At 35.6% G+C, this 25782-nt stretch overlaps 3 protein-coding genes and 1 pseudogene across 3 annotated transcripts; 3 read left to right on the forward strand and 1 right to left on the reverse strand.

The window, feature by feature from the left end:
- Positions 1-475: 475 nt before the first annotated feature.
- Positions 476-2625, forward strand: LOC143585395 (uncharacterized). Its single transcript, XM_077067191.1, has 3 exons — positions 476-614; positions 1928-2219; positions 2316-2625. The coding sequence occupies exons 1-3, from the start codon at positions 476-478 to the stop codon at positions 2623-2625; spliced, it is 741 nt and encodes a 246-aa protein (XP_076923306.1).
- A 6514-nt stretch (positions 2626-9139) lies between these two features.
- Positions 9140-14218, forward strand: LOC143585399 (hydroxyproline O-galactosyltransferase GALT3-like). The gene is made up of 7 exons (XM_077067195.1): positions 9140-9891; positions 9987-10195; positions 11530-11814; positions 11903-12031; positions 13546-13722; positions 13808-13915; positions 13999-14218. The coding sequence occupies exons 1-7, from the start codon at positions 9150-9152 to the stop codon at positions 14203-14205; spliced, it is 1857 nt and encodes a 618-aa protein (XP_076923310.1). The 5' UTR covers positions 9140-9149; the 3' UTR covers positions 14206-14218.
- Positions 14219-16598: 2380 nt separating this feature from the next.
- Positions 16599-18821, forward strand: LOC143585396 (uncharacterized). Its single transcript, XM_077067192.1, has 6 exons — positions 16599-16659; positions 16799-16818; positions 18172-18224; positions 18316-18346; positions 18422-18500; positions 18576-18821. The coding sequence occupies exons 1-6, from the start codon at positions 16599-16601 to the stop codon at positions 18746-18748; spliced, it is 417 nt and encodes a 138-aa protein (XP_076923307.1). The 3' UTR covers positions 18749-18821.
- A 1998-nt stretch (positions 18822-20819) lies between these two features.
- On the reverse strand, positions 20820-24669 carry LOC143585397 (uncharacterized; annotated as a pseudogene).
- Positions 24670-25782: the final 1113 nt, after the last annotated feature.

A 25782-nucleotide genomic window follows, 5' to 3' on the forward strand; every position in this document is an offset into this window, starting at 1 on the left:
TCTAATACAAGGACTGTTTGTTCATACCACGTGGCCTCCACTGCCCACGTCAATCTCGTGGCCTTCACTGCCCACGTTATTCTCATGGCCATCACGAACCACGTTATCCCCATGGCCTTCACGGACCACGTTGTAACACCGTGAAAAATACCCCATCTAGTTTTGGGCTAAAAATGCCAATTCTGAAAGTTAAAGGACTGAAAATGAAAATTTTGGGTTTTGAGACCCATCGTGCTACGCGATGGTCTCCTGAATAACTCCGTCGCGTTACGCGACAGAGAATCACACAATTCAAGAAAAAGGGGGGCGCCGCGCTACGCGACGGCCAAACTCAACTGGTTCATCGCGCTACGCGATGACCAGGTTAAGTAACCCGGGACACGTGGCCAACCACGTGTCAACACGTGGCAACTTCTGATTAATTGCAGCGTCACATTACTCGACAGCCTTGGGGAAAAAGCCATCGCGCTACGCGATGGTCTGCAACATGACCGAAGTACAGTTTCTTGGACATATTGTTAATGAAAAAGGTGTTCAAGTAGATCCGGCAAAGATTGAAGCTATTACTAAATGGGAAAAACCCAAGACTCCGACTCAAGTAAGAAGTTTTCTGGGTTAGCTGGCTACTATCGGAGATTTATATAAAATTTCTCACGAATAGCAGTTCCATTGACATTATTGACCCACAAATCTGTTAAATTTGAATGGGGACCGAAGCAAGAAGAGGCATTTGAAACTTTTAAACAGAAACTGACAAACGCACCTATCTTACCCTTACCTGAGGGGCAAGATAATTTCATTATATATTGTGATGCTTCGCATACAGGAATGGGATGTGTTTTAATGCAAGAAAAGAAGGTAATTGCTTATGCTTCACGACAATTAAAGGTTCACGAGAAAAATTACACCACTCATGATCTGGAGTTGGGAGCTATAATTTTTGCATTAAAGTTATGGCGACACTATTTATATGGTGTGAAGTTTACAATTTATACTGATCATAAAAGTCTGAAGCACATATTTGATCAGAAAGAATTGAACATGAGACAGAGGCGATGGATGGAAACGTTAAATGATTATGATTGTGAGATAGTTTACCATGAAGGTAAAGCTAATGTGATAGCTGATGCTTTAAGTAGAAAAGAGCACGAAAAGCCAAAAAGAGTACGAGCCTTGAGGTTAGAACTCAAAATTTATTTATTAACTGAAATCAAGGACGTTCATAAGTTGGCATTAGAAGGAAATAACATAAAGGCTGAAAAAGAAAATGGAACAATAGATCAATTAGTCAAGGGTGACGATGATATACTCAGATTAGGGAAAAGAATCTGGATACCAATGGTAGGGAGCTTGCGGGAGAAAATATTAGAAGAAGCTCACAAATCCAAGTATATGATGCATCCGGGTAGTGATAAGATGTATCATAATCTCAAGGATGATTATTGGTGGACTGGAATGAAGAAGGAAATTGCTCTGTATGTGGCAAAATATTTAACATGTTCAAAGGTCAAAGCCGAGCATCAAAAGCCATTAGGTTTGTTAACACAACCTGAGATCCCGATTTGGAAATGGGATATGATAACCATGGACTTTATTATGAAGTTACCAAAAACCAATCGCCAAAATGATGCAATTTGGGTTATTGTTGATCGATTGACGAAGTTGGCTCATTTCATTCCAATGCAGGAATCTTATAGCATGGATAAATTGGCGCAACTATATGTGGAAAACATTGTATCATTGCATGGTGTGCCATTGTCAATCATATCCGATAGAGATAGTCTCTTCACTTCTAACTTCTAGAGAAGTTTCCAAAAAGCAATGGGTACGCGGTTAAATTTGAGTACTACTTATCATCCACAAACAGATGGACAAAGTGAGAGAACAATTCAAACATTGGAAGATATGCTTTGCTCTTGTGTTATAGATCTAGGTGGAAGCTGGGATACTCACCTAGCATTGATGGAATTCTCATATAATAATAGCTATTACACAAGCATACAAATGACTCCATACGAAGCACTATACGGACAGAAATGTAGAACACCTGTATGTTGGTCTGAAATTGGTGATAATCAATTATCAGGTCCTGAGATTGTTCAAAGAACAACTGACCAAGTAATACAAATTCGAGAAAGATTGAAAGCAGAACGTGACAGACAGAAAAGTTATGTTGATGTAAGACGAAAACCGTTAGAATTCAAAGAAGGAGACAAAGTGTTGCTCAAAGTATCACCTTGGAAAGGTGTGGTTCGTTTTGGAAAGAAAGGGAAGTTAAGTCCGCGTTTTGTTGGACCATTTAAAATTGTTGAAAGAATTGGTCCTGTAGCTTATCGACTTGAGTTACTCGAAGAAATGCAAGGAATTCATGATGTATTTCATGTATCGAATCTACGGAAATGTTTGGCTAATGAGACACTTGTTATGCCTCTAAAAGACGTACAAGTGAATGAGAAACTCAAGTTTGTAGAGGAGCCGATACAGATTGAAGATAGTCAAATCAAGTTTCTAAAGCGCAAAAGGTTGAAATTGGTCAAAGTAAGATGGAATTCCCAACGTGGTCCGGAATTCACTTGGGAACTTGAGTCCGAGATGAAACGAAAGTATCCACATCTCTTTGCATAAATCTCGAGGACGAGATTTTTCTAAAGGTGGGGAGGATGTAACACCGTGAAAAATACCCCATCTAGTTTTGGGCTAAAAATGCCAATTCTGAAAGTTAAAGGACTGAAAATGAAAAATTTGGGTTTTGAGACCCATCGTGCTACGCGATGGTCTCCTGAATAACTCCGTCGCGCTACGCGACAGAGAATCACACAATTCAAGAAAAAGGGGGGCGCCGCGCTACGCGACGGACAAACTCAACTAGTTCATCGCGCTACGCGATGACCAGGTTAAGTAACCCGGGACACGTGGCCAACCACGTGGCAACATCTGATTAATTGCGGCGTCGCGCTACGCGACGGCCTTGGGGAAAAAGCCATCGCACTACGCGATGGTCTGAAAAACTCACCTATGAAAGGGCAGCTACGGGTTCAAGCCATTTCATCCCATTTCACCTTCATTTCACACACTTAACCTAGGTACTCGTGCCAAGAGCATTCTAGGGTGTTGAGAGCTGTTTTCGTGAAGAACCGGGGTGTCGTTACGCTGTTTTACGAGCTGTTGATCATATAATCGAAGAACAAGCCGAACCGCTGCTGATTTCTTAGCTCTTAAGTTCCATCAAGCCGATTAAGGTAGGATTAAGGTTAAGTTACTTTACTAGTTACTTTAAATACATAATATATAGTTTAGCTAAGGGTATAGTCGTTAAACTATAATTATTTTACAAGTGATGTTTTATAAAGCAAAGACGTTGCTTCCACGTGAAGTAATGTTATCAAAACTATTATTTTGGCGGGCATGTAGTAACTGGAAGGGGGGTATCATTAGTAGACTCTTCTTGCCTAAGGAAAGCAATTCGTACAAATCCCAATCAACCGCGGGACCCGTTTGCTTACCTGGAGAAGTTTGCCAACGTGATATCCTTTATTAGGCCAAAGCATGCTTTCCAAACGTCATATGTAAATTCAAAGTATTTTCATAAAACGACTATAACTATACTAAGGTTAGGTCAGACTTAATAGTCTGCAGATCAGACCTCGAGTCTGCTGAAACTGAATCGGACTTCAAGTCTGTTGATCAGACCTCGAGTCTGCTGAAACTGTAACAGACTTAAAGTCTGCTGAATAGTATCAACTAGATATTTATGCATGCCTATTATTAATATAGGTTGTTAAGCATACTGAGAAGAGGAGTTTGATATTATCCACTGATATACGAGGTGAACACGTTAACCTTTTACTGTCTGAACTGATTTTACTCTTGTAATAGACAGGTTGTTTATTACAAAGAGTCTGATAAATGTTTGCATGAGATATAATCTCTAAAATCGTTATAATACAAAATAGATAATAAAAAGCAACTCAGACCGAATACACATGTGTCTGGATCCAAACATAACTGATAATTGGCATACAAAACCAAGTCAGTCATAACCGGTTCTCTAACAGGGTTATATAGCCTAGAGGAAGGTTGTCTCCGAACAGGGGCTATATACTCAGGGAACCTTTGAATTGTGTGTGTAGGGCAGTGGTATAAATCCCAGGAATGGACAGGCATTCCTGCTGAGTTTGTGAAACATAAAACTATGTTTGTATTTAACGACTGTTATAAATGTTTTATCGAGTCAACGTTTCACCAGCATATAGCTGACGTGTTTTTCCACCCTTGTAGGTAACTAGATGATAATAGATGATACACAAGGATTGGAGTCATAGAAGATCGCTCGAGATGGCTCATTTTTAATATTACAAATCCTTGTATTTTTAATATCACGATTTTGTAAACCTGAAACTCGGTGTTTAATCCCCAAGTAATTTTGATAATGTAAATTAATATTTAAAGACTTCCGCTAAAATGAACCCGCTACTCTGATATATTTACAAAACAGGTACCAACTGCTGGTCACACTCCTAGGCCCTGGATTGGGGTGTGACAACGTTATTCCCCAATTTGCTATGCCTAACACTACATAGTATTTATATACATATATAGTATTTCCCACACACAATCAACCACTGTGGCCCCCCTTCCGCCCACAACATGTATAATACAGTATATTCTTTGTATCCATTCCATAATCAAGTTAGTTTGTTCAGTTGTAGTAGATCTTGGCATACATGCCATACTCAACTTAGTTTGTTTAGTTGCAGCAGAACTTGACACATAGGCCATACTCAACTTAGTTTATTAAATTGCAGTAGAACTTGGCATTCCAGCCATACTCAATTAAATATGTTATATATAGAGTCATGTATATAATCAATAGTACTGTTCACATTCTACGGCTCATAGTCAATTACTATAGGGATCTTTCATGTATCAGCACTTAGGTATTTCAGGGAATAGTGCATTTCCAAGAAGGTAAATATATATAAACATGTTTTTCACCCCGAAAGTTCGTAAAATAGTTTAAAAGGAGGGGGTCATGAAACTCACAGTTTAGTTAGTACTCGGTGTGATATCAGCCCATGGTTTGTTTCACATGCTATCACTTAGTCCCTATGATCAATATTATAATAATGTTAATACTTTAATATTATTATAATCTCCATACTAAATTGGGCTGTATATCTAATTTAGGTATAGCTGTCATGCCCAAAACATGTTAATAGGCTCAGATTGTGATGTTTTTCATTGTCTAATATTGAAAATCGAACTTGGCTCAGTTTCACCGTTTCACCTCCTAGGCCAAGTTGATCGTTTACGCGTCGTTTAGAAAACATGTATGAGCATGTAAACTCGGGTAAATATATCGGTTGAAAAAAATGATTAAATTTATAAAGAAAATTCATAGTTTAGATGTCTGGATTCGCTACGTGGGCTTATTTCCGTTTATTCAGTATGGTTTGAAGAATAACGCGCACAATTCATCCGAATTGTCTGGATTCTTCAAAAAACGTTCGGTTTTGCTTAATTAACCCCAAAATATGATTTTTTATCACTCTTGATGTTCTAATATTCCAACAGGTTCGTTAATCTCAAACCCGTCGGTTTTTATCAGAATTGAATTTGTTTAACTTTCAAATTAGCACATCTAATTATCCGTTTATTGTTAAATAATGAAAATTTATACACTCACTAATTAAAATATGCAGATTTTAATAAAATTATTTCTGGAAATATTTGCTGATTTATTAATTTATAAAAATTCATTTTATATGCTATATTTAACCCATAAATCGTCCGTTTATACCAAACGATTTCTGAAAAATCTGATAAATTTTATGAGTGATTTAAATAACTCCCAAAATAGTTTGTAAAATTTTCAGAACCTAAAAATCTTTCCAAGTTACCTTTTTGAGCCAAAAAACAACCATATAAACTCGAATAAACGCAAATCCAGAAAACATAGCTAGGGTTCTTCAAATGAACCCAAATTTTATATGTGACCATATTATGCCTTACCTGAGTTGTCCATAAAATTTCATAATTCTTCAAGCAGTTTAAGTATTTTTCCCAAATAAACGTCCATAAACATTTATAAATTCGCCAAATATTCGCGGTTTATCAAAAATTACCAAATTTGGATAGGGACTCATTCATATGGTCCCTGATGTCCCTGCAAAGTTTCAAAAGCAAACAACAAGCACGCAACAATCTAATCCTAAACAGCCCCTAAACGAGTGTTTCAGCAATACCTTTGCGGTTTTCTACTTTTTCAACCCTTTTCTCACTTTTAGGGGTTCTTGGTCTTCTAGCTAGAATAACTACAGGTCCTATATCACAATACCAATCTTGTATCATCAAAATTCCAGCCTTGAAACATAGGGTTTTGTTAGGGTTTTAAACCGAACTTTTGAACTGTAAATACGCGATTTAAACCTTCTAATCCGTGTTTATGGCCAAAAAAAACTATCAGTTCTGATTTCTAACCATGTGTATGACCAAAATATGTTTATGGATCATTTTTAGGGTTTTTTCATGGTTAGGATTGATTTTTGGTAATCAAAGTTCAATTTTTAGGTAAAAACCATGTTTAAAACAAGCTTTATATGATCAAAATGAGTTTTACCTTCAAGTTCTTGCTGGAAATTGAAAGAGCAGAAGTTAAGAAGCTGCTAGAGTCTGGATATTTTACCAATCAACTTGAAAATGAAGCTAAAATGTAAATTATATAATAAGGGGGTTTGGTCCAAGTGGGCGGCCGGACCCTTTTTGGGCCCCACTTTGGCCCATTTGCCTCGTTTTGTGTGCCCGAACATAAAATCCCAAGTCCATGTTTATTTCGGTTTCGGTTTTTGGCGAGAAAATATATCGGGTGCAGCAAACAGCGCGAAACCGAGCGTTTTTGGCCATTTTGTGGAAACTTAGAAAAACATACCATTTGTTTGTAAAAATCCAAAATATTTTCACGGATTGCTTAAAACATATCAAATAAATGTTTTGTAAGTTTTTTTCGGCTTAACGGATGATACAATGCTTGTTTCAGAACTAAGTTTCGCGTTTAACGTCATAGCGGGTAGTTAAACGAGTATGTTTTCGTTTAACTGGTTTGTTATTGTACTAAGACCATAACATCAATATGTTAGCTTATAATAAACATATATCACTTATAGATACCCCCCCCCCTGAGATATTCGGGTCATAACCAGACTTGTTTGGTTATTCGTTTGTTCGTTACGCAAAAAGCGCTTAATCGCTTACTCGATAATTAAATACTAAGGCATACTTGGTTTTGTCATGAATGTCACATGACATGACCATAACGACCACAATTGGAACATTGACCATATGGAGAGGTAGTTGGATGATGATACTTGCACGTACTACATAAAGGATGTGGTCCGGTGTAAGGCTTCTTGTTGGTTTGGGTTTGAGGGTCATGGGCTTGTGTAGGAGTTGAATTGGTTAGGGAATAGTTCCTACGTTTTGAGGCTTGGTAGTTTTTGGTATGGGTAGGGTTGGATGATGATTCAACCTTGACCTCCTTAGGAGGTTCGGTCTTAGCCGCCTCAATGGTTTTCTCGGTGGGTTCTTTGAGTTTTTCCTCGTCAAGGTCTCGACCTTAACGTGGTTTTCGGTTAGAGTAGTAGCAAGGGTGATGGCGGCATGAAGGTTTTGTAGATTGCTACTCAAGACGGAGTCTTAAATTTGCATGGGCAACCCGACTATGTATTTGCCAATGGCACGAGAGAGAGGAGTAACCAAGTAGGGAACCAACAGACTAAGCTCATGGAAACGGTTATTGTAGGTGTCAATATCGCCACTGTCTTGCTTGAGTACCCAAAATTCAGCTTCCAACCTTTGTATCTCATGTTTCGGGCAGAACTCCGTGAGCATGATTTCCTTGAAATTGTCCCACAACATAGCCATGGTGACTTCGGCTCCTTGGGAGTATTTCTTGTTGTTCCACCAAGTAAGGGCTCTCAATTCAAATACACTCGAAGCATAAGTGGTTTTCTTGTTTTCAGGACATTGGTAATGAAGGAAAACGCTCTCCATGCGTTCAAATCACTGAAGGAGAACCGTAGCATCATTCTCTCCAACAAATTTGGGCGAATTGGCAGAGGCGAATTGCTTGTAGGAACAAGCAACATGATTTACGGTTGCGGTGGACTTGGCATGCGAGTAGCTCGACTCGTTTGCACTCCTACCCGAGTGAACCTGGCTAGTTTGGAGTGTACACATCTAACTATAATATTAAAAGAGGACTTCTTGTTTACATGACATTCAACTAGGTCCTCCATACTGCTACAAGTTTCCAATTTAACAAATAAATTCCACTTCATTATATATTTTGGTTTAATTAAAATTGTTCCATTTTGACAAATTTGAATTAGAATGATAAAATGAAAATAAAAAATTTATTGATGGGAATTGAACTCACTACCTTGTTTTTAAAATATTTGTGGCTTACCAACTCAACTCGGATGATGTTATGCTAATCTTCTATTTTCTTTAATGGTATAGATTCACAACCAACTCACTACCTTGCTTTTATGTGTTACTACTGCTTTAAATGATTAACCAATTCATTAATATTCATTATGTAATATCTTTTAATTTATGGGTTACTATATTTGACGTATTCTATATTTTCACACGTACGGTTTATTACACGGAATACTAACCTGGTACTACCCCAAAGAAAGAAAGGACCGAGACTGCCAAGTGAAAATGTAGGAGGTTGAAAGTTAAGTATAATTTATTATTAAGGATCTACAATTGATGTGTGACCCTCTTCCAACACAGAGAGAGACAGTGACACGACAAGCCGGTAATAGGTTAATCCTGTTTCAAGTTGAAACGCAGACTTGCATAAAACACAAACCTCAGATCCAAGATACCCTTAGATCAAGTAGCAGCTTCATTCTACTTCCACTTCATTTCATTTCATTCAAAACCCTTTTCAGTTTTACATTCAAGAAGCATAAAGTTTGCATCTTTATCACTTCTTGTGACTTGTTATCTTCCTAGGTTGTTTTGCTAATATAAGATGAACATTTAAGGTAATCAACAAGAATCTTGCTCTTTTTGTTTTGTCACATACTGATTCAAGATTCACATGACGTTTGTTTAGAATGTATGCAAGCAATTAGGGGATGAAGAAGTGGACAGGGGGTGTATTAATCATAGGGCTTACATGTATTTTGCTTCTTAGTTACAGCTTCATCCAAAACAAACCACAAAACCAATCTGCATATCAGTTCTTCCATCCAGATCCCGGTTCTGGTAAACCCGTTGTCGAGCAGAAGTTGCAAACTTCTAGCCCTCCTACAAGGCCACACCTAGTTAGTGTTGATGGACTTGATTATCTCTTTAACTCGACTCACACGCATAACAACGAGGATGCAAAGCCATTGTTGGCGTGGGGGCAAATGCGTATTTTATTGTCCAGATCAGATTCTTTGCCCGAAACCGCTCAAGGAATTAAAGAAGCTGCCATAGCATGGAAAGAACTAAAATCTAAACTTGATGAAACCCGAGCCTCGAAGTTTGATGATAGTAAGGTGGATAGAAACTGTAGTTTTTCGGTTAGTGCGGTGAATATTACTACTTTGGTTTCTAGTAATGATAGTGTTATTCTTGGGATACCTTGTGGGCTTATTGAGGATTCTTCCATTACACTTATTGCTATCCCTGATGGGAACTTTCAAATAGAATTTGTCGGGTCAAAAAGCGATGACAAGGCGGACCCACCCGTGATTTTGCAGTACAATGTGGTTTTACCGGGAAATAACTTTACGAAGGAGCCGGTTATTGTTCAAAATACATGGACGAATGAGTTTGGTTGGGGCAAAGAGGAAAGATGTCCCAATCACGGGTCTTCGAACAATGCAAAAGGTATTTAGTATTTACTAATTCAGAAATCAGAATATATGTTCTATGATGAAGCTATTGGTTTTGCTTAAACGTGACTCATTTACGGTTTATCTCAGTTGATGGATTAGTAAAGTGTAATGAGCAACTTACTAGAAGCTCTATGGAAGAAAAATCGAACAGTTCAGATGTGAATGATCATAATCACAGGGGTTCAAACTTTCCATTTCTGGATGGAAGCTTGTTTACTTTAACAATTTGGGCGGGTGAAGAGGGATTTTATGCCACTGTTAACGGAAGACATGAAACGTCTTTTGCATACAGAGAGGTAAGGTATGATGATTTTTCAATTTTTAGCATATTAAAAAACCATCTTATTGTATACAAAAGCATTATTCTAAATGTACACCACTCACCCTTCTTTTCAAACCTCCATATGATGTAAAATAATGTAAGTTTCTATATTATGTAGTCGGAATTAGTCAGACGCTCATTACATGTAATTATCGGATTAACGTCATACAAAAATCCAAATACAATTTTGTACAGTTTGATTATCTTCTGATCCTTGGTAAGGTGCGACAATTTCCGACGCAACACGAAAATAATCAGCTTTTGAGTTGACATGTCTAGCCCGTTTAAATAATACGTGGTGTTCGATTTAACCTGTTTAATTAAACAGTTCATGTTCGGGTTGACCTGCTTTAACCTCTTTTAGTTAAACAAGTCGACGCACTAACTTGTTTATTAGCCGTTTGGGGAAAGTTAACGTACAAATTAAATTAACGTGCTAAACATGAGAATCAAGTAGAGTAATTATGTAATTACACCATAGAGTAATTACGTAATTACTCTATGATGCAATTACATAATTACTCTACTTGTATATATAATTACTCTACTTGATTCTCACGTTTAGCACGTTAATTTCATTTGTATTTGATCCAAGCCCTTAGCCGTTTAACCCATCTTTTTACAATTTACCGACTCAATTAACACGTTTACAACTTGCTTATCACCTGCCAATCCGTTTGACACTTGTAGATAAATGGGTTAAACAGGTTGTTCGACCGTGTTCAGGTTGACCTGTTTTAACCTCTTTTGTTAATTTGGTCGACCCGCAAACCGGTTTATGACCCGTTTAACCCATCTTTTTACAACCTACCGACTCAATTAACACGTTTACAACTTGGTTATCATCCACCAATCCGTTTGACACCTGTAGATAAATGGGTTAAACAGATCGTGTTTGGGTTGACCTGTTTAATTAAGCGGGTCGTGTTTGGGTTGACCTGTTTTCCCTCTTTTAGTTAAGTAGGCCTACCTACTAACTTGTTTATGACCCGTTTAACCCATCTTTTTACAACCCACCGGCTCGATTAACACGTTTACACCTTGGTTGTCACCCACCAATCAGTTTGACATGTGTAGATGAAGGGGTTAAACGGGCCGTGTTCTGGTTGCACAGTTTTAAGCGAGTGCGGTTTAGGGTTGATGTTTTTGACAAGAATAATATTATGGGCCGTGTTCGGGTTGAAGAATTCAATTTGACAACCCAACACATTGACACCCCTAGTATTCAATGCCATATAATCACATTATAAATGCATACAGTTTCATTAAATGGTTGTGGATGATGGCTTACCTAGTCATATTATGCAGAAACTTGAACCATGGTTAGTTAGTGGGGTGAGAGTGAAAGGTGGTTTGCATATCATATCTGCATTGGCTACAGGCTTGCCCGTGTCTGAAGATGTTGACATGGTTAAAGATGTTGAACACCTCAAAGCTCCATTGATACCTAAAAGAAGCAATAGGCTCTTACTACTCATAGGGGTATTTTCTTCTGGAAATAATTTTAAGCGGCGCATGGCTTTGAGAAGATCTTGGATGCAATATGAAGCCATTCGTACTGGGGTGGTTGCTGTCCGGTTTTTTATAGGTCTTGTAAGTGACATTATTTTTCTAGTTATGCATGTGTGGATATATTGTTTTAATGTTGATTAGTTTGTTTCTGAATGTATATGTATTGCAGCATAAGAACAAGCAAGTTAACTATGAGTTGTGGAGAGAAGCTGAAGCATATGAAGATGTTCAGTTGATGCCCTTTGTAGATTATTACAGCCTTCTGACTTTGAAGACAATTGCAATTTGCATTATGGGGGTATGCATACTAAAAGCTTAGAAAATCTTTATAGCTAATGTAAATTACAGTTTCTCTTTAGCCATTTAAGTCCAAAAAAGAATCTTTTAAGTCAAGGCCTGAGGTTTAAATTCTATAACCATTTTAGTCCTGGATTTTTTTTTTTTTTTGTTTTTTCAGAAGAACACATTGCAAAATTTATGTGTATTTATGTGATCTCACTGTGCTTTTTAACTTATATATCTAAATCTTTTTTATTAAAAAAGAAACATATTATATTTCTTTTTACTTTTTCTTCAATCAATCCATTGTATTTTAAAAATAATCTATTCGATGAAAGGTATTTTAATGTATATTTTTCAAAATATTTAACGCTATGTATTATCAATATGATATGCTTAGAAAATATGTATTTCGATATCAATGAATACTTATATTTTGCAATCAAAGTATAAATTGTCCAAAAAATATGGAACACTATGTAAATTATTTTGCTAGTTAATTTTTTTAATTATGATCTTGCACAATGTGCTAATACCGCAATATTTCTTGTCATATACTAGTTAACTATTTTTATTTTTTTGCTAACACTGTAGTTTATTTATACCATGATCTTGCATATGCTAGTATTGTAATAATGTAATTGTAATATATACCGCAATCTTGCAAACTATTCCAGTATGCTATTTATATATTTTTATTTATTTTGCTATATTGCTTGTTAAATATTTACATTATTATATCGTGTCATTAATTACTATATTGATATATTTGTTAAAATTAATATAAAAATATACTTGTAATATTAAATTAGGTAATTATTTCATTTTTTATGAAATTTAAAATTAAATATTTAACGCGCATGATCATAGAAAATTTTTTACTTAGAAAATCTGTCAACTAGTCATTAACTCATTTTATTTTATAAGTAAAGTTTTAAAATGAATTGCATAGTACTCATTATTAATATTATTATTATTATTATTATTTTTTGAAATCTTTATATTTGGATTACGAAATAAAAGTATTCGTTGACATCGAAATATATGATGTATCCGTCTTGGTTTTCTTATCCATCTTGGTTATATTTTGAAAAATATACGCTAGTGATCTTTTTACATCGGGTATATTTTTGAGACAAAAATATATATGGGCTGATCGAAAAAAAAATAACAAAAAAATATAATCCCCCTCCCCTCATGTGAGGGGCACATGAACCTATTAAACTGAAAAATGCAACTGGGTTAGGAGCAGGTTCCAAAATGGTTATAGAATGTAGACCTCATACCCTGATTTGTTAACAGACTCTTTTTTTGGACTGAGATGGTTAAAGATTGCAAACCATATAGTCCAAGATCATAATATACTCTTCTTAATATGATGATCAACCAATTGGATATGATCCAAACTATGCCCGTTCACTGATAATAATCTGTACCGGCTAAACTGTTATAGTTTGGATTATTGAAATCCAAATTGCCTACTATGTTTTGGTACTAATGTTTTACCGTTAAACATCTTGAATTATTTGTTAGACGAAAATCTTGCCAGCAAAATACATAATGAAAACGGACGATGATGCTTTTGTGAGAGTGGATGAAATCCTTGCAAGTCTCAAGACCAAGAACCCTGATGGGCTCTTGTATGGTCTTGTATCCCTTGAATCTAAACCGCAAAGGGACAAAGATAACAAATGGTATATTAGTACTGAGGTATGCTAGTGTTAATGATAATATTATTGCATCTAGATATCTTACAAGTCATTAATGTTTATATATTTTTGGCTTTGTTGGGCAGGAATGGCCAGAAGATTCATACCCACCATGGGCCCACGGTCCAGGCTATGTGATTTCCCGAGATATAGCAAAGTTTATTGTCCGAGGGCATCAAGAAAGAAACTTGAAGGTAAGTTGTTTTAGCTGGTTTATTTGGCTTTGGTCATTTTGGTAATTATGAGTTTATTTATTATATTCTACGCATGTGCTCAGCTTTTCAAACTGGAAGACGTTGCTGTGGGTATTTGGATCCAACAGTTCAAGAATCAGATTCGTGAAGTTCAGTACATCAACGACGAGAGGTTTCATAACGCCGGGTGTGAGCCAAATTACATACTTGCCCATTACCAGAACCCGAGAATGGTTTTGTGTTTGTGGGAGAAGATGCAGAAAGAACATAAGCCTGATTGTTGTGATTGAGATTTTTGTTGTATCTTTCACACCTTACGTCAACATTGAGTGTATTATAAGTTGGGTGTGTTTTTTGTACACTTAGTTAAGGGTTTTCACTACCGTTATAGGTTTGAGCGTGAGACAAATTTTGTGTTAACAAATTGAGTGCAATGCGACCGCCTGAATGGTATTTGAGTGAATCATAGGGGGTTTACCGCCTATATTCCAATTTTGATCTCCAAGTTACATTGGTGCTTCTCATTGTTCACCCAAATGTAACGCATGTGGTCCTATGACACTGGGGTTACGTTTGGGTAAACTTAAAGATTATGTATTTCTTATATTAGTAGACCAACGTATAGCATGACACTCACGTAATTGACTCATACCATTACCCTTTTGAGTCGTGTAACACACAAATTTGGGAGAAGTGACTTTGATCAACAACTAATGTGAATCATTTTAAGGGAACCATATTTTGACTTTAGCATTTTTGAAAAAAAAAAAGGGGTTAAGCTATAGAAAAATCAATTAATAAATTGCCATAGAAAAAACAAAGGTTCAAAAACAATCAAAAAAACGTACTTAAAAATTATATGAAAACTATTTATAAAAGTAAACGATTCAGATAAGTTGAAAAAAAAAATCATTAAAGAAAGTTAAAAATGCCTTTTAGAAAATGTGCTCTTTATTTCTATTTCTATTTCTATGATTACCTAAATTTGTTTAAAGAAGGTCTACTTTTAGCAACACCAAAAATTTGAATTACTTTTTGGTTGTCACATGTCACGACTCATATCTGCTTGAAAGAAAATTTACTTAGTGATATTCTTGTAATGGATGCCAAGAAGTTTATATGTTTTTTAAAACATTTTTGGACTAAAACCAAGAACCATCTTTAGCTGTTTAAGTGACTTTGTCTCTGGCTCTTTATCACTGGCCCGACCGCCAAACCCAGGACTAGCGTGTTTATATGTTGTTAATTATGAAGATGTAATCGTGAACAAATAGTTATTTTCATCAAACATATATAACGTCTAACAACGGCTTTATTTTTTAAAATGGTTATTAAATGTTTTAAGATTTAAAATTTTAAGGGGAAGAAATGAAAAGCTTAATAAAAAACCTGAGTAAGGAAAAGTTATTTATATTGCTTTACCCAAATAAACGAATATCATTTTCATTTGTTTAAAAAAATAGCTTATTTGTATTCATTTATGCTTATCCGTTATTATTAAAGATGTATTTATTTTTATTAATCTCAATTATCATGTGTTGTTGCTGTCAGCCCCAACTAACAAATTGACTAATAATAATTTCACCTTTTATCATATTTGTTTTCAATGGTCCGCGACTAACAGAATGCTAAGTCATTAGTTGCAGGACACCGAAAAACGATTTTGGCCGAAAAAGACACATATTTTTGCTGGGAAACTCTATCTGAACACCACCACCAATCGATTCCAACAATGGTTCTAGGGTTCTGACGACCTCAATAGTTGGGGCTTTTACTAAAGAAAGGTTCATAAAGTCCCGATCTAAGGTTACAAAGATGCTTGAGACGAAAATGTTGAGTTTTCCGGATAAAATGTGGGATTTCCAACCAACAATGTTTTTCGGATGACCCGCAACTAACGACACTAGCATTCTGTTAGTCACGAACCGTTCGAAACAAATATGATAAAAGGTGGAATCGTTACCAACCAATTCATTTGTTGGGACCAACAACGATCAAAAACTGACAATGAGAATAATAAAAGCCAATGTGTTCAGGCCAAAAAAACATAAACAAACAAACATAAAGAATCATAGATAAACAAATGAGACATACGTGGATTCATTTTCGTTTGTTTAGTTGAACTAAAAAATGTTATTCTTATACATCTACTTATTAAATAAACAAACTTTCTGTCTAGTGTCTAAACATTATACAACCAAGTAGCAGGTAAACATTAGGTTCGTTTAGAGGAATCATTAAAGAATTGATAATCAGTTATCACGCATAAACGGATCTAGACCTAATAGCATAATAATAATAATAATAATAATAATAATAATAATAATAATAATAATAAAGTATTTAAAAGGTTGATGATAAATGACAAAGATACCCTGAGACAGACAAGATTAGACAGTCTACGGATCGGAAGAAGACAGAAGAGGAAAGAAAGTCTGGTGTAATAATCATCAAACTAAAGAGATGAGTCAGGCGTACGGAGAAGCATTGTATTGGGATAAACGTTACGCCAACAGCCACTTTCGATTGGTATCAGAAGTATGAATCTTTGCATCTCTACGTCCCCACCGCCACCATATGAAGTGTATGTATCTTCACTTCACTACACATCATATTGTATTTTTGTTTTCTTATCATTTTGGGTTTTTGTTTATGGCTTTCTTTACATTGAGCAGATATTGAAATGGATGTTAGGGATATGAAAGCTTTTGAATCCGGTTCTTTTGATGCGGTTGTCGATAAAGGTAAGTTCATTTCAGTATTTGGAATACTAATTATTTTATTTCAGTAAATAGCCAATTTAAGATTTTCTTATAAAGCTTAATTCAACCACTAGATCGTGTAAATTATACAATGTAACATCTTCTATCATACTGTTTTCAGGAACCTTGAACTCTCTTTTGGTGAGTTTTCTTCCTTTTATTTTTTTTGCCAGTTTGTTTTTTGCTTTGATCCGGTGGTAGGGGCTGTAAACGAACCAAACCAAACGGAGCCTTGTTCATGTTCGTTTGTTTAGCATTAAACTTGTTCAGAAATGGTTCATGAACACTAACCCAACGGAAAATCTAGTTCGTGTTCGTTCGTTTAGGAATTGAACTTGTTCATGAACGGTTCACGAATGCAAACGAACATGTACAAAAAAAGCAACATTCTTAATGCAAAACATTAGACAGAATCACCTTAGTTAAATATAAAGTTAAGCACTTGAGATAATAATAATAATAATAATAATAATAATAATAATAATAACAACAATAATAATAATAATGATCATCATCATCATAAACATAATCATCCCTAATCAGCGGTTTTATTCTGATAATGTCAACAAAGCACAAGTTAGATGTACTGTTAGTTAAGCAAGAAATTATAAAATCGATCATTAACGAAACGAATTGAAGATAAACAACATAAGAATAAAGTTTAAATGTTAGATTGCTTGGTACAAATATAGTATTATAAAAATATAGAACAAACCTTTAACTAAGGAATATAAACAGCTGAACGTAAGCAAACATAAATGAACACATTACGGAACGTTCACGAACACTAATGAACGAATGCATCCTCTGTTCATGTCCGTTCGTTGAACTAAACGAACATTTGTTCATTTATTAAACAAACGAACTTAAACGAACTTCCCGCCATACAATTCATGAACTGTTTGCTGAACTTTCGGTTCGTTTACAGCCCTGCCCGGTAGGCCTGTAAACGAACCGAATCAGCGCAAACATGGGCATGCTCGTGTTCGTTCATTTAACTTTAAATGAACACGAACATTTAATCGGATAAATATTTGTGTTCATGTTCGTTTGTTTAAAAAATGAACATGTTCGTGTTAATTTATGTTCATTCTTTTAAAATCTAAATGACAGCTCATGAACATAAATGAACATAATTGAACAAAGATAAATAAACATATACGAACAAACATAAAATAACACAAACAAAGATAACCAAGCATAAATGAACGCACTTGAATGAACACAAACGAACATAAATGAGCATAAGCGAACGTTCACGAACAAAACATGCATTCATGTTTGTTCGTTTATTTAAATGAACACGAAGTTTCTGTTCATGTTCGTTCGTTTATTAAATGAACAACGTAAACGAACTTCCCGCCGAAGGGTTCACAAACATTTCATTGAACGTTCGGTTCGTTTACAAGCCTATGACCCGGTATAGGACATTGTTACCCAAAAATTGATTGAAATTGACATCTCACACAAGTAAATTATTGGATAATGGTACAGTGCGGTCACAATTCAAAAGCAAATGCTGGCAAGATGCTTGAGGAGGTTGAAAGGTATATATATTGAAATAGTGTGTATAACATTAAGAATTTATGAATTTTCCATTTTAATTATAATGTTGAAGCAGTTGATGACAAAATATAGGGTGCTAAAGAAGGAAGGAGTTTATATTTTGGTAAGCTAGCTCATTACTAGCCACGTATTAAAGATTTTGAGTTGATGCCGACACCATGACAATTAATGGTTGCAGATAACGTATGGCATTCCGGTTTATCGGTTATGTTTGTTAAGAGAATCACACTCTTGGGACATTAAACTTCATGTGATAGGTGGGCGGGTCGTGTTTCATATCTATAATTATTAAGATTTTATATTTATATTTCATTTGGATTTTGTGAGTACAGATAAACCTCACACGGAAGAGAGTTCAAAAGCAAAGAGTTGGGAGCTGACCCGTCCTGTTCCACTGGATAGTGACGAAAGCTTGAGGGAAGGGAGTCGTCTTGAGGAAATGGATGTTCATTACATCTATGTTTGTACTAAGGTCAGGTGTTACTTTACATCAATATGTTTTTAGTAAAGCGATTGAGGAGCTTGTTATACCGTTTGTTCGATGACCTGTTTCCATTTCATTCAAATCGTATATCGACCCATATTTGACAATGGAAACACTAGTTATAAGTCTACATGGGATTGCAGATGTGAAGAAAGAAGGCTTCAAGTATTTCTTGAATTCAATGAGAGTTCTTGGAAGCATGTTGTCTGTGATGAAGTTTGCTCAAGTAATACATGGTTCTAACTATATACATACATACATATATATGTAATTGTGATGATATTCTTTGAACATTGCACTTGATACATGGTGGCATTTAAGTAACCCATCAAGTTACTGGAATGATAAAGAATTGATGGATACTTTTGTAACAGTCATATTTTACATGTTTGTAAGAAAACTAAGGGGTGAGTGAGTATGTCGTTTCTTTCTGTTTCGAATTGCTCTTAGCAATTGATCGACGAAATCAGAGAATGAGATTGCAACGAAAATAAGTTAAAATAACAAACTAAACAAGATGAGATCAATATATTGTTGGGTTTTAACAAGATTATCAAAGTGATAAAATCCTAATTTTTATCAAAAACACAGCGGATATAAGTTTTAAATCTTGTTCATTTGATATGTATAAAACCAATTTTACACATGCAAAACCCAAGCCCGGATCCAAATACGAAATACAAACTATCAAACACATGCATGACACTATAAGTTCATGCATGTCAATATACCTTTCAAGAGAACAAATCCGGGTGAAGAAGGAGATGATGGAAGGGCAAGAACTTCAAAGGGAAGCTCCTCAAGCTTGCATACCCCAAGCCTCCGACAATACACCACTTCTAGCTAGGATTTTCACTTGAAAAACTCCTCTTCCTTACCTTGATCTTGGCCGAATCCAAGAGAGAAGAGAGGAAGAGTTGAGAGAGTTTTGTGTCTTGTGTGTTGTGTCATGAGAGAAAGAGAGAAAATGGTCATAAAAGATGCATCACCCAAGTCCCCTAATGAGACTCCTTGCATGTACTCACTATCTTTGGGATAATAATAAAATAATACAAAGGGTGAGAGGGGGGGGGGGGGGTCTTCTTTCCTTTCTTATTTTTATTATTTGTTAACTTTCCACAAATACCATTGTGTAAAATAACTTGTATTGTGTTATACACACATTTTGTGTTATACACACATATATAGTGTCATACACAATTATATTGTGTTATACACAATGACACATTATAGGTAACATGCTCAACATATTGTTACTTAACCCTCTTAAACAACAATATAGAATGCTCTTTCTCAAAGCATAAATCATCCATATGATTTATTTATTTCACAAGTACATTTTATTTAGAAACTCCTTTCCAAATAACTTAAGTGTTAATATTCATTTGTTATGATCATATCATATATAAACAAATACTATTGGTGTTTGTCTAGCTTGTTATTGGGTATAACCCGACTTGGATCATGACGTACTAGCCACATCAATAAAAATATGTGTCTTGGGCATAACGAGTCCAACACATATAATAAAGTAATGATTACAAATGGTCTCCCTCAACCACAAACTAGGAAATTTGGTTTTAAATAATTTCAACTGTGTTGTATCGGCAAATGACAATTCCAACCTAACACTTGGCTGGTGACGATCCCAACTTAGGTGTATTTGTTTACAACGGTTTGCGACTAGCAGAACCACAAGAGCATCCCCGGCCCATTTCCATATAATTTACCAAAAATTCACCCATCTCACAAATTTATTTCGCATTTTCAAAAGACCTCTCACATCCTATTCCACATTTCTATCCCTATATTTCTTTTTTATTATTTTTTTATCTTTCTTCCATTTATAATCTTAACTACCAACTATTTTGTTTTATTATCTTTTATTAATATTTATTTCTATTGAATTTTTATATAACTGTGACCATTACTTTTTTTTTGTTTGTTTTTTTTGGCGTTATCATTTTTTATAATCTTTTATCCAAAAGAGAATTTTTTTTATCTTTTCTCCAACATTAACAAAATATAATATAGATTAATAGTCATGGAGTCTAATTGATATAGCACTATGCTATAACATGTTTCGAACTCTAACTTATAATATGAATGAAACAACAAAATATAATGTGGTCTCGCTTATTGTTGAGAATAAAGTAGCCATTGATGTTCAGTTAGATCTTCTTGAAGTTGATGATGCGCTGAACTATCTCTAATATGAAGATGGCCTTGGATGAAGTCCATAATATCAGTTGTGTGATTGCGCGACAATTCGGGGAGATCTTCAAATCATACTCAATGTCAAGATTGTCAACATCATCACGCTCATTTTCAATGATCATATTATGTAGAATAACACATGCTTTCATTATATTTGTCATGTCTTTCACTTTGAACAACCAAGAATGTCCTCGAATGATGGCAAATCTTTGTTGAAGTACACCAAATGCTCGCTTGACATCTTTTCTTGTAGATTCTTGTGCTTTTGCAAAATGCTTATTCTTATTCCCTCTAGGTGATGGAATCGTCTTCACAAATACGCCACTTAGGGTAAATACCATCTGCAAGGTAATACCCCATCGTATAGTCGTGCCCGTTGTCTGTGTAATTGACTGGAGGAGCACGCCCTTGCGCAAGTTCAGTGAAAATAAAAGATCTCTCTGGTACATTAATGTCGTTATGTGAATCGGGCATACAAAAAAATGCATGCCATATCCAAAGATCATATGAAACAACCGCCTCTAAAATAATAGCAGGCTCACGAAGAGTACATACCTTTCTAGGCCATGGGACAATTTTTCCATTTCCAATGCATGCAATCGATGCTTCCGAGCATTCCGAGGAACCCTCGTTGTTCAACAACAGCAAGCAATCGAGTAATATCGTTGGTGTTTGGTGACCAAAGGTATTCAGTTGAAAACACACTTACTATCGTCTAACAGAATTTTTTGAGGCTCTCCATTGCGGTGCTTTCACCAATGCGTATGTATTCATCCATAAAATCTAGTAACCCATACGCCATCATTCTAAGTGCTGCAGCTATCTTTTGCATAGAAGATAAACCGAGTCTCACGACGTTATCTCTTCTTTGGATGAAGTATGGCTCATTAGACTCTACCTGACTTAGAATACGAAGACAAAGAGGACGACGCATCCTAAATCTCCTTCGAAATAGCTTTGAGGAATATGTCGGATCTTCTGCAAAATAATCCTGAAATAGACGTTTTTGTCCTCCAATACGATCACGTCGAATAAACTTACGACACCAGCGCTTATCTTGATGACTTGCTGACTGTTCATCAACATCCTCATTAAGTTCAATATCACTATCATCTTCAGAAGAGGATACGCATGTCATCAATTTCTTAAAGAATGTACGAGCCATGTGATAAAAGCATATGCTGCAAATAAAGTAGAATATGTCAACATAACGACATTAATGCAAAAATATAGCAACAAATCTGATACATTTAATTTCTGCCTCCAACAAACTAATAAACTTGGATGCTCCACACGACAACCAACAAACCTATCCAACAAAATGAAACATACTAATTTCTGCCTCAAACAAACTAATCATATGCAAACTTAAATAAACTAAACTAGTGGTTGCAGAACATATGAGCTGAAGCAATAGAAGATTGAATCTTAATGTTGTTCCCAGCTTTTTATAGTACATAAGAGGATGCGGAATAATAAATGTTGAATCTGAAATACAGATGAAAAGCTTAAAGGAAATTGATGCTTGTATTGAATGGAAAGCAAAAGTAGCTGGGAGGAAGACCGTGGTCGTTGGGAGAAGTAAATATGGTGTGTATATTCAAGTAATATTCTTGTTTCTCCTGAAACTAATATGTTTACAAGCTCACAAAATATGTGAGTTTGGTTAAAAAAATAAGTATCAACTAAACTACATATTTTTTTTATACCAAAAACTAACAAAAAGCATCCCTATTTGTCAGAATATTGTGAAGCTAATCTCACACATCAGGTTCATGTAGGTCAGGTTGCGCGAGCAGTTGCAGGTCAGCGTGTACAGATGCAAATCAGCTCGCGCGCACAGGTGCATTTAAGCTGGTCAGCACGTGCGTTCAGATCAATTTTATGTCTACACATTCACTTCCATTCTAGACCCGTTAACCAACTTATGACCCGTTGGCACATGAACCCACTTGACCCATGAACAACTCGATTAACCCAACAAACTATTTTATAATGCAATTGCGATACAACTTAAAAGGAAGTAGACCTGTAAGTCTATAATAAAAAAAGTGCATTTTTCATTTATAGTTTGAATATACCTGCGCGCACATGTGCTGATCAGGTTTTGACTTTGACTCAAGCATCTCATGTAAGTCTCTAACTGCAAGAATCAAGTCTGCATTTGATTCTTGTGTTTTTTGAAGTTGTTAAAGTATCTATTGTTAAAGCATGTACTACATTTGGTGCTAGCTGCAAATACAAAAGAATAATCCTATCGTAAGAAATTAAAATAATCTTGCAACCACCAAAATGATAAATCCGTATTATCCCCATATGAAAAAAAATAATATTAATGTATTTTATTGTTTACACAATAAAAGTACCAAGAGTTTCATCAACTTGCAGAAGTTTGATTATGATCCCAGTGTTGCAAATATTAATATTTATAATATTAATGTATTTTATTGTTAACTCCTTTATTTCAATGAGGGACTCTAATGTCCATTCTCCATGTCTACATGTTCACTTCCATTCTCGGCCCATTAACCAGCTTATGAACCGCTGACACGTGAACACACTTGACCCGTGAACAACTAGATTAACCCAACAAACTATTTTATACATATAATTGCGATACAACTAAAAAATAATTAGAACTATAATACAAAAGTGCATTTTTCATTTATAGTTTGAATATACCTGCGCGTGCATGTGCAGATCAGTTTTATGCATTTTTTTTTCTTAATAGGTACTCGACTTGCATACGCGTATGTGCGTTTCAGCTCGCGCGTGCGTGCTGGTTGGCTCGTGCAGATCTGCCTGTGCGTGTGCATATCAGTTTTATGCTTTTCTTTTCTTATTATAACCTCTGCATTGTGGCGGGGGGCGTAAACCTGCAAAAACTAATGTCGAAACTCTATTTTGAAGAGGCTGACACTTATGTGCAGATCTGTGCGTGCGTGCAGATCAGTTTATGCATTTTTTTTCTTAATAGGTACTCGACTTACAAACACGTAGGTGTGTTTCAGCTCGCTCGTGCAGACCTGCAAATGCGTGCTGGTCAGCTCGTGCAACCTGATGCAAATCGCATACAACGTTACACGTACAAGCAGGCTGATCTTCAATCAACAACAACAATTGTAGAAAATACTGATAACAATAAAAAGAATATATATATTGCACGCTTCAGACAACTACTTTAAATAAATCCAACTTGTAAAGTAAAAATAACAATAATTAGTTTAGTTCAAGAAACATCATTAGGACCCATAACACCAAAATATGAGGCATTTATGGATGCTGAAACTAAGACAAAACATCGCTCTTAGAACCCATAACACCAAAAGTAGTCAACAATATTTCTTCAAAAGCCTTCGGTCTTTAATGATGTTTCTTCAGGCATGATTGTCTCTCATCAGGATTTCCCTCTGACGTCTCTCGATATATAATCATTGCAATTCTGGCATGACACTCACATCCATCATCATAATTCTCTCATCTGATTCTTTCCTTGCCATATCAATTTTCTTAGCATCAATCCTCAACTTCTCAGCCTTAAGTTGATTTTTTTTCCTTCTTTCGACTTTTCATACTCCATCTTCTTTGTTGTTATACTCCATCATCTCAACCTTAAGATTGAATTCTTTTTCGTCTTTCGCTTTGTCATGCTCCATCTTCTCAGCCTTAAGAAGGCAAAACTCTTTCTCCTGAGCACGTGACTCCTCTAAAAGAGTATACTTCATCTTATTAATGTGGCTGATTTCCCCAGTTTGCCTGCCCAAGGCCTTTCGTTTTGCCTTTTCAGCTTTCCTACCAATTGGACGGTCCAATTCAATAACTTCATTCTCGATTAAACCATGTGTTGGAGATGTGGTTGTGGTCGGTGTCAAGGTTGAGACTGGGTGGGGGATGGGAACATCTTTTTCCTTAGCTTTGTAACATCCATTGTGGAATGGGAAACCAACTTAGGTTCGTCCTTAATATGTGCCAACAATGCTCGAACTGAAAGTTACCATTTTCAATTTTTTGGTACATAAGCTTCGCCTTCTCATACTTGCATTTAAACAAATAAAATACATGTTAGAAAAGAAAACGAAAAAAAAAAGCAATCTCAAAATAAGTAAGGACGTGAAATTTCTACCTTATCATGATCAGTCAAGCCACTCTGATTTATGCTTTCAACTTGAGTCAAGTACGAACAAAATTTATTTGTGGCCTTTTGAATTAATGACCACCGATGTATTAAAGACTTTGTTGATCGCTCAATAGTGGTTTTCTTAAATTCTTTGAAGTAATTAGAGACTTTTTCCTAGAGTTGGTAGTGTTTCTGATCAGTTCCTTGACTGGCATCAATGCTAGTATTTAGCCATGCGGAAACAAGTAAGATATCTTCATCAATGCTAAAGTTTGCACCCCTAGCGGGGTTTTTAACACTGGTTCGGTTGTTTAAGAGTAAGGGTGGCGAGGGTCAACGGAGAACTTCCACTTTGCCCACCATAAGTTTGACCAAGTTGAGGATCTTGGCTAAGAAGGTTGGTGAAGGACATATCTTGTGAATTCATATCTAAAAAAAACTGAAAATAAAACATAGAAGAAAACTTTGCTCAAACACATATAAATCAATTTGAAAGCATAACTAAATGCACCTAAGTTATGTTTTTAAACTTAATTCACAGTGAATACTCAATAAATATAAGTAAAAGTAAAATAGGTTTCTATCTATTGCAATTACGTACTGTGAGCATCGACATGTAATAACTGAAGCATATGCCAGATTCTTGCTCAATACCAGTTATAATCAATAAAGCCTTAATTGCAATGAAACTCAGTGATGAAAAAGCAGATAGGTTTCATTC

The sequence above is a fragment of the Bidens hawaiensis genome, unplaced genomic scaffold (genome assembly GCF_021521415.1).
Source record: "Bidens hawaiensis isolate Kalapana, Puna unplaced genomic scaffold, B.hawaiensis_p1.1 tig00033833_1, whole genome shotgun sequence".
Lineage (NCBI taxonomy): Eukaryota > Viridiplantae > Streptophyta > Magnoliopsida > Asterales > Asteraceae > Bidens > Bidens hawaiensis.

Coding starts and splice junctions, on each gene's coding strand:
- LOC143585395 (XM_077067191.1), top strand. CDS start 476: ATGGTCTGCAACATGACCGAAGTACAGTTTCTTGGACATATTGTTAAT. Junction 615..1,927: donor TCAAGTAAGAAGTTTTCTGG/GTTAGCTGGCTA, acceptor CTTGTGTTATAG/ATCTAGGTGGAAGCTGGGAT. Junction 2,220..2,315: donor TTCAAAGAAGGAGACAAAGT/GTTGCTCAAAGT, acceptor AATTGTTGAAAG/AATTGGTCCTGTAGCTTATC.
- LOC143585399 (XM_077067195.1), top strand. CDS start 9,150: ATGAAGAAGTGGACAGGGGGTGTATTAATCATAGGGCTTACATGTATT. Junction 10,196..11,529: donor CGTCTTTTGCATACAGAGAG/GTAAGGTATGAT, acceptor CATATTATGCAG/AAACTTGAACCATGGTTAGT. Junction 13,723..13,807: donor AATGGTATATTAGTACTGAG/GTATGCTAGTGT, acceptor TTTGTTGGGCAG/GAATGGCCAGAAGATTCATA.
- LOC143585396 (XM_077067192.1), top strand. CDS start 16,599: ATGGATGTTAGGGATATGAAAGCTTTTGAATCCGGTTCTTTTGATGCG. Junction 18,225..18,315: donor ATGCTTGAGGAGGTTGAAAG/GTATATATATTG, acceptor GACAAAATATAG/GGTGCTAAAGAAGGAAGGAG. Junction 18,501..18,575: donor CATTAAACTTCATGTGATAG/GTGGGCGGGTCG, acceptor TTGTGAGTACAG/ATAAACCTCACACGGAAGAG.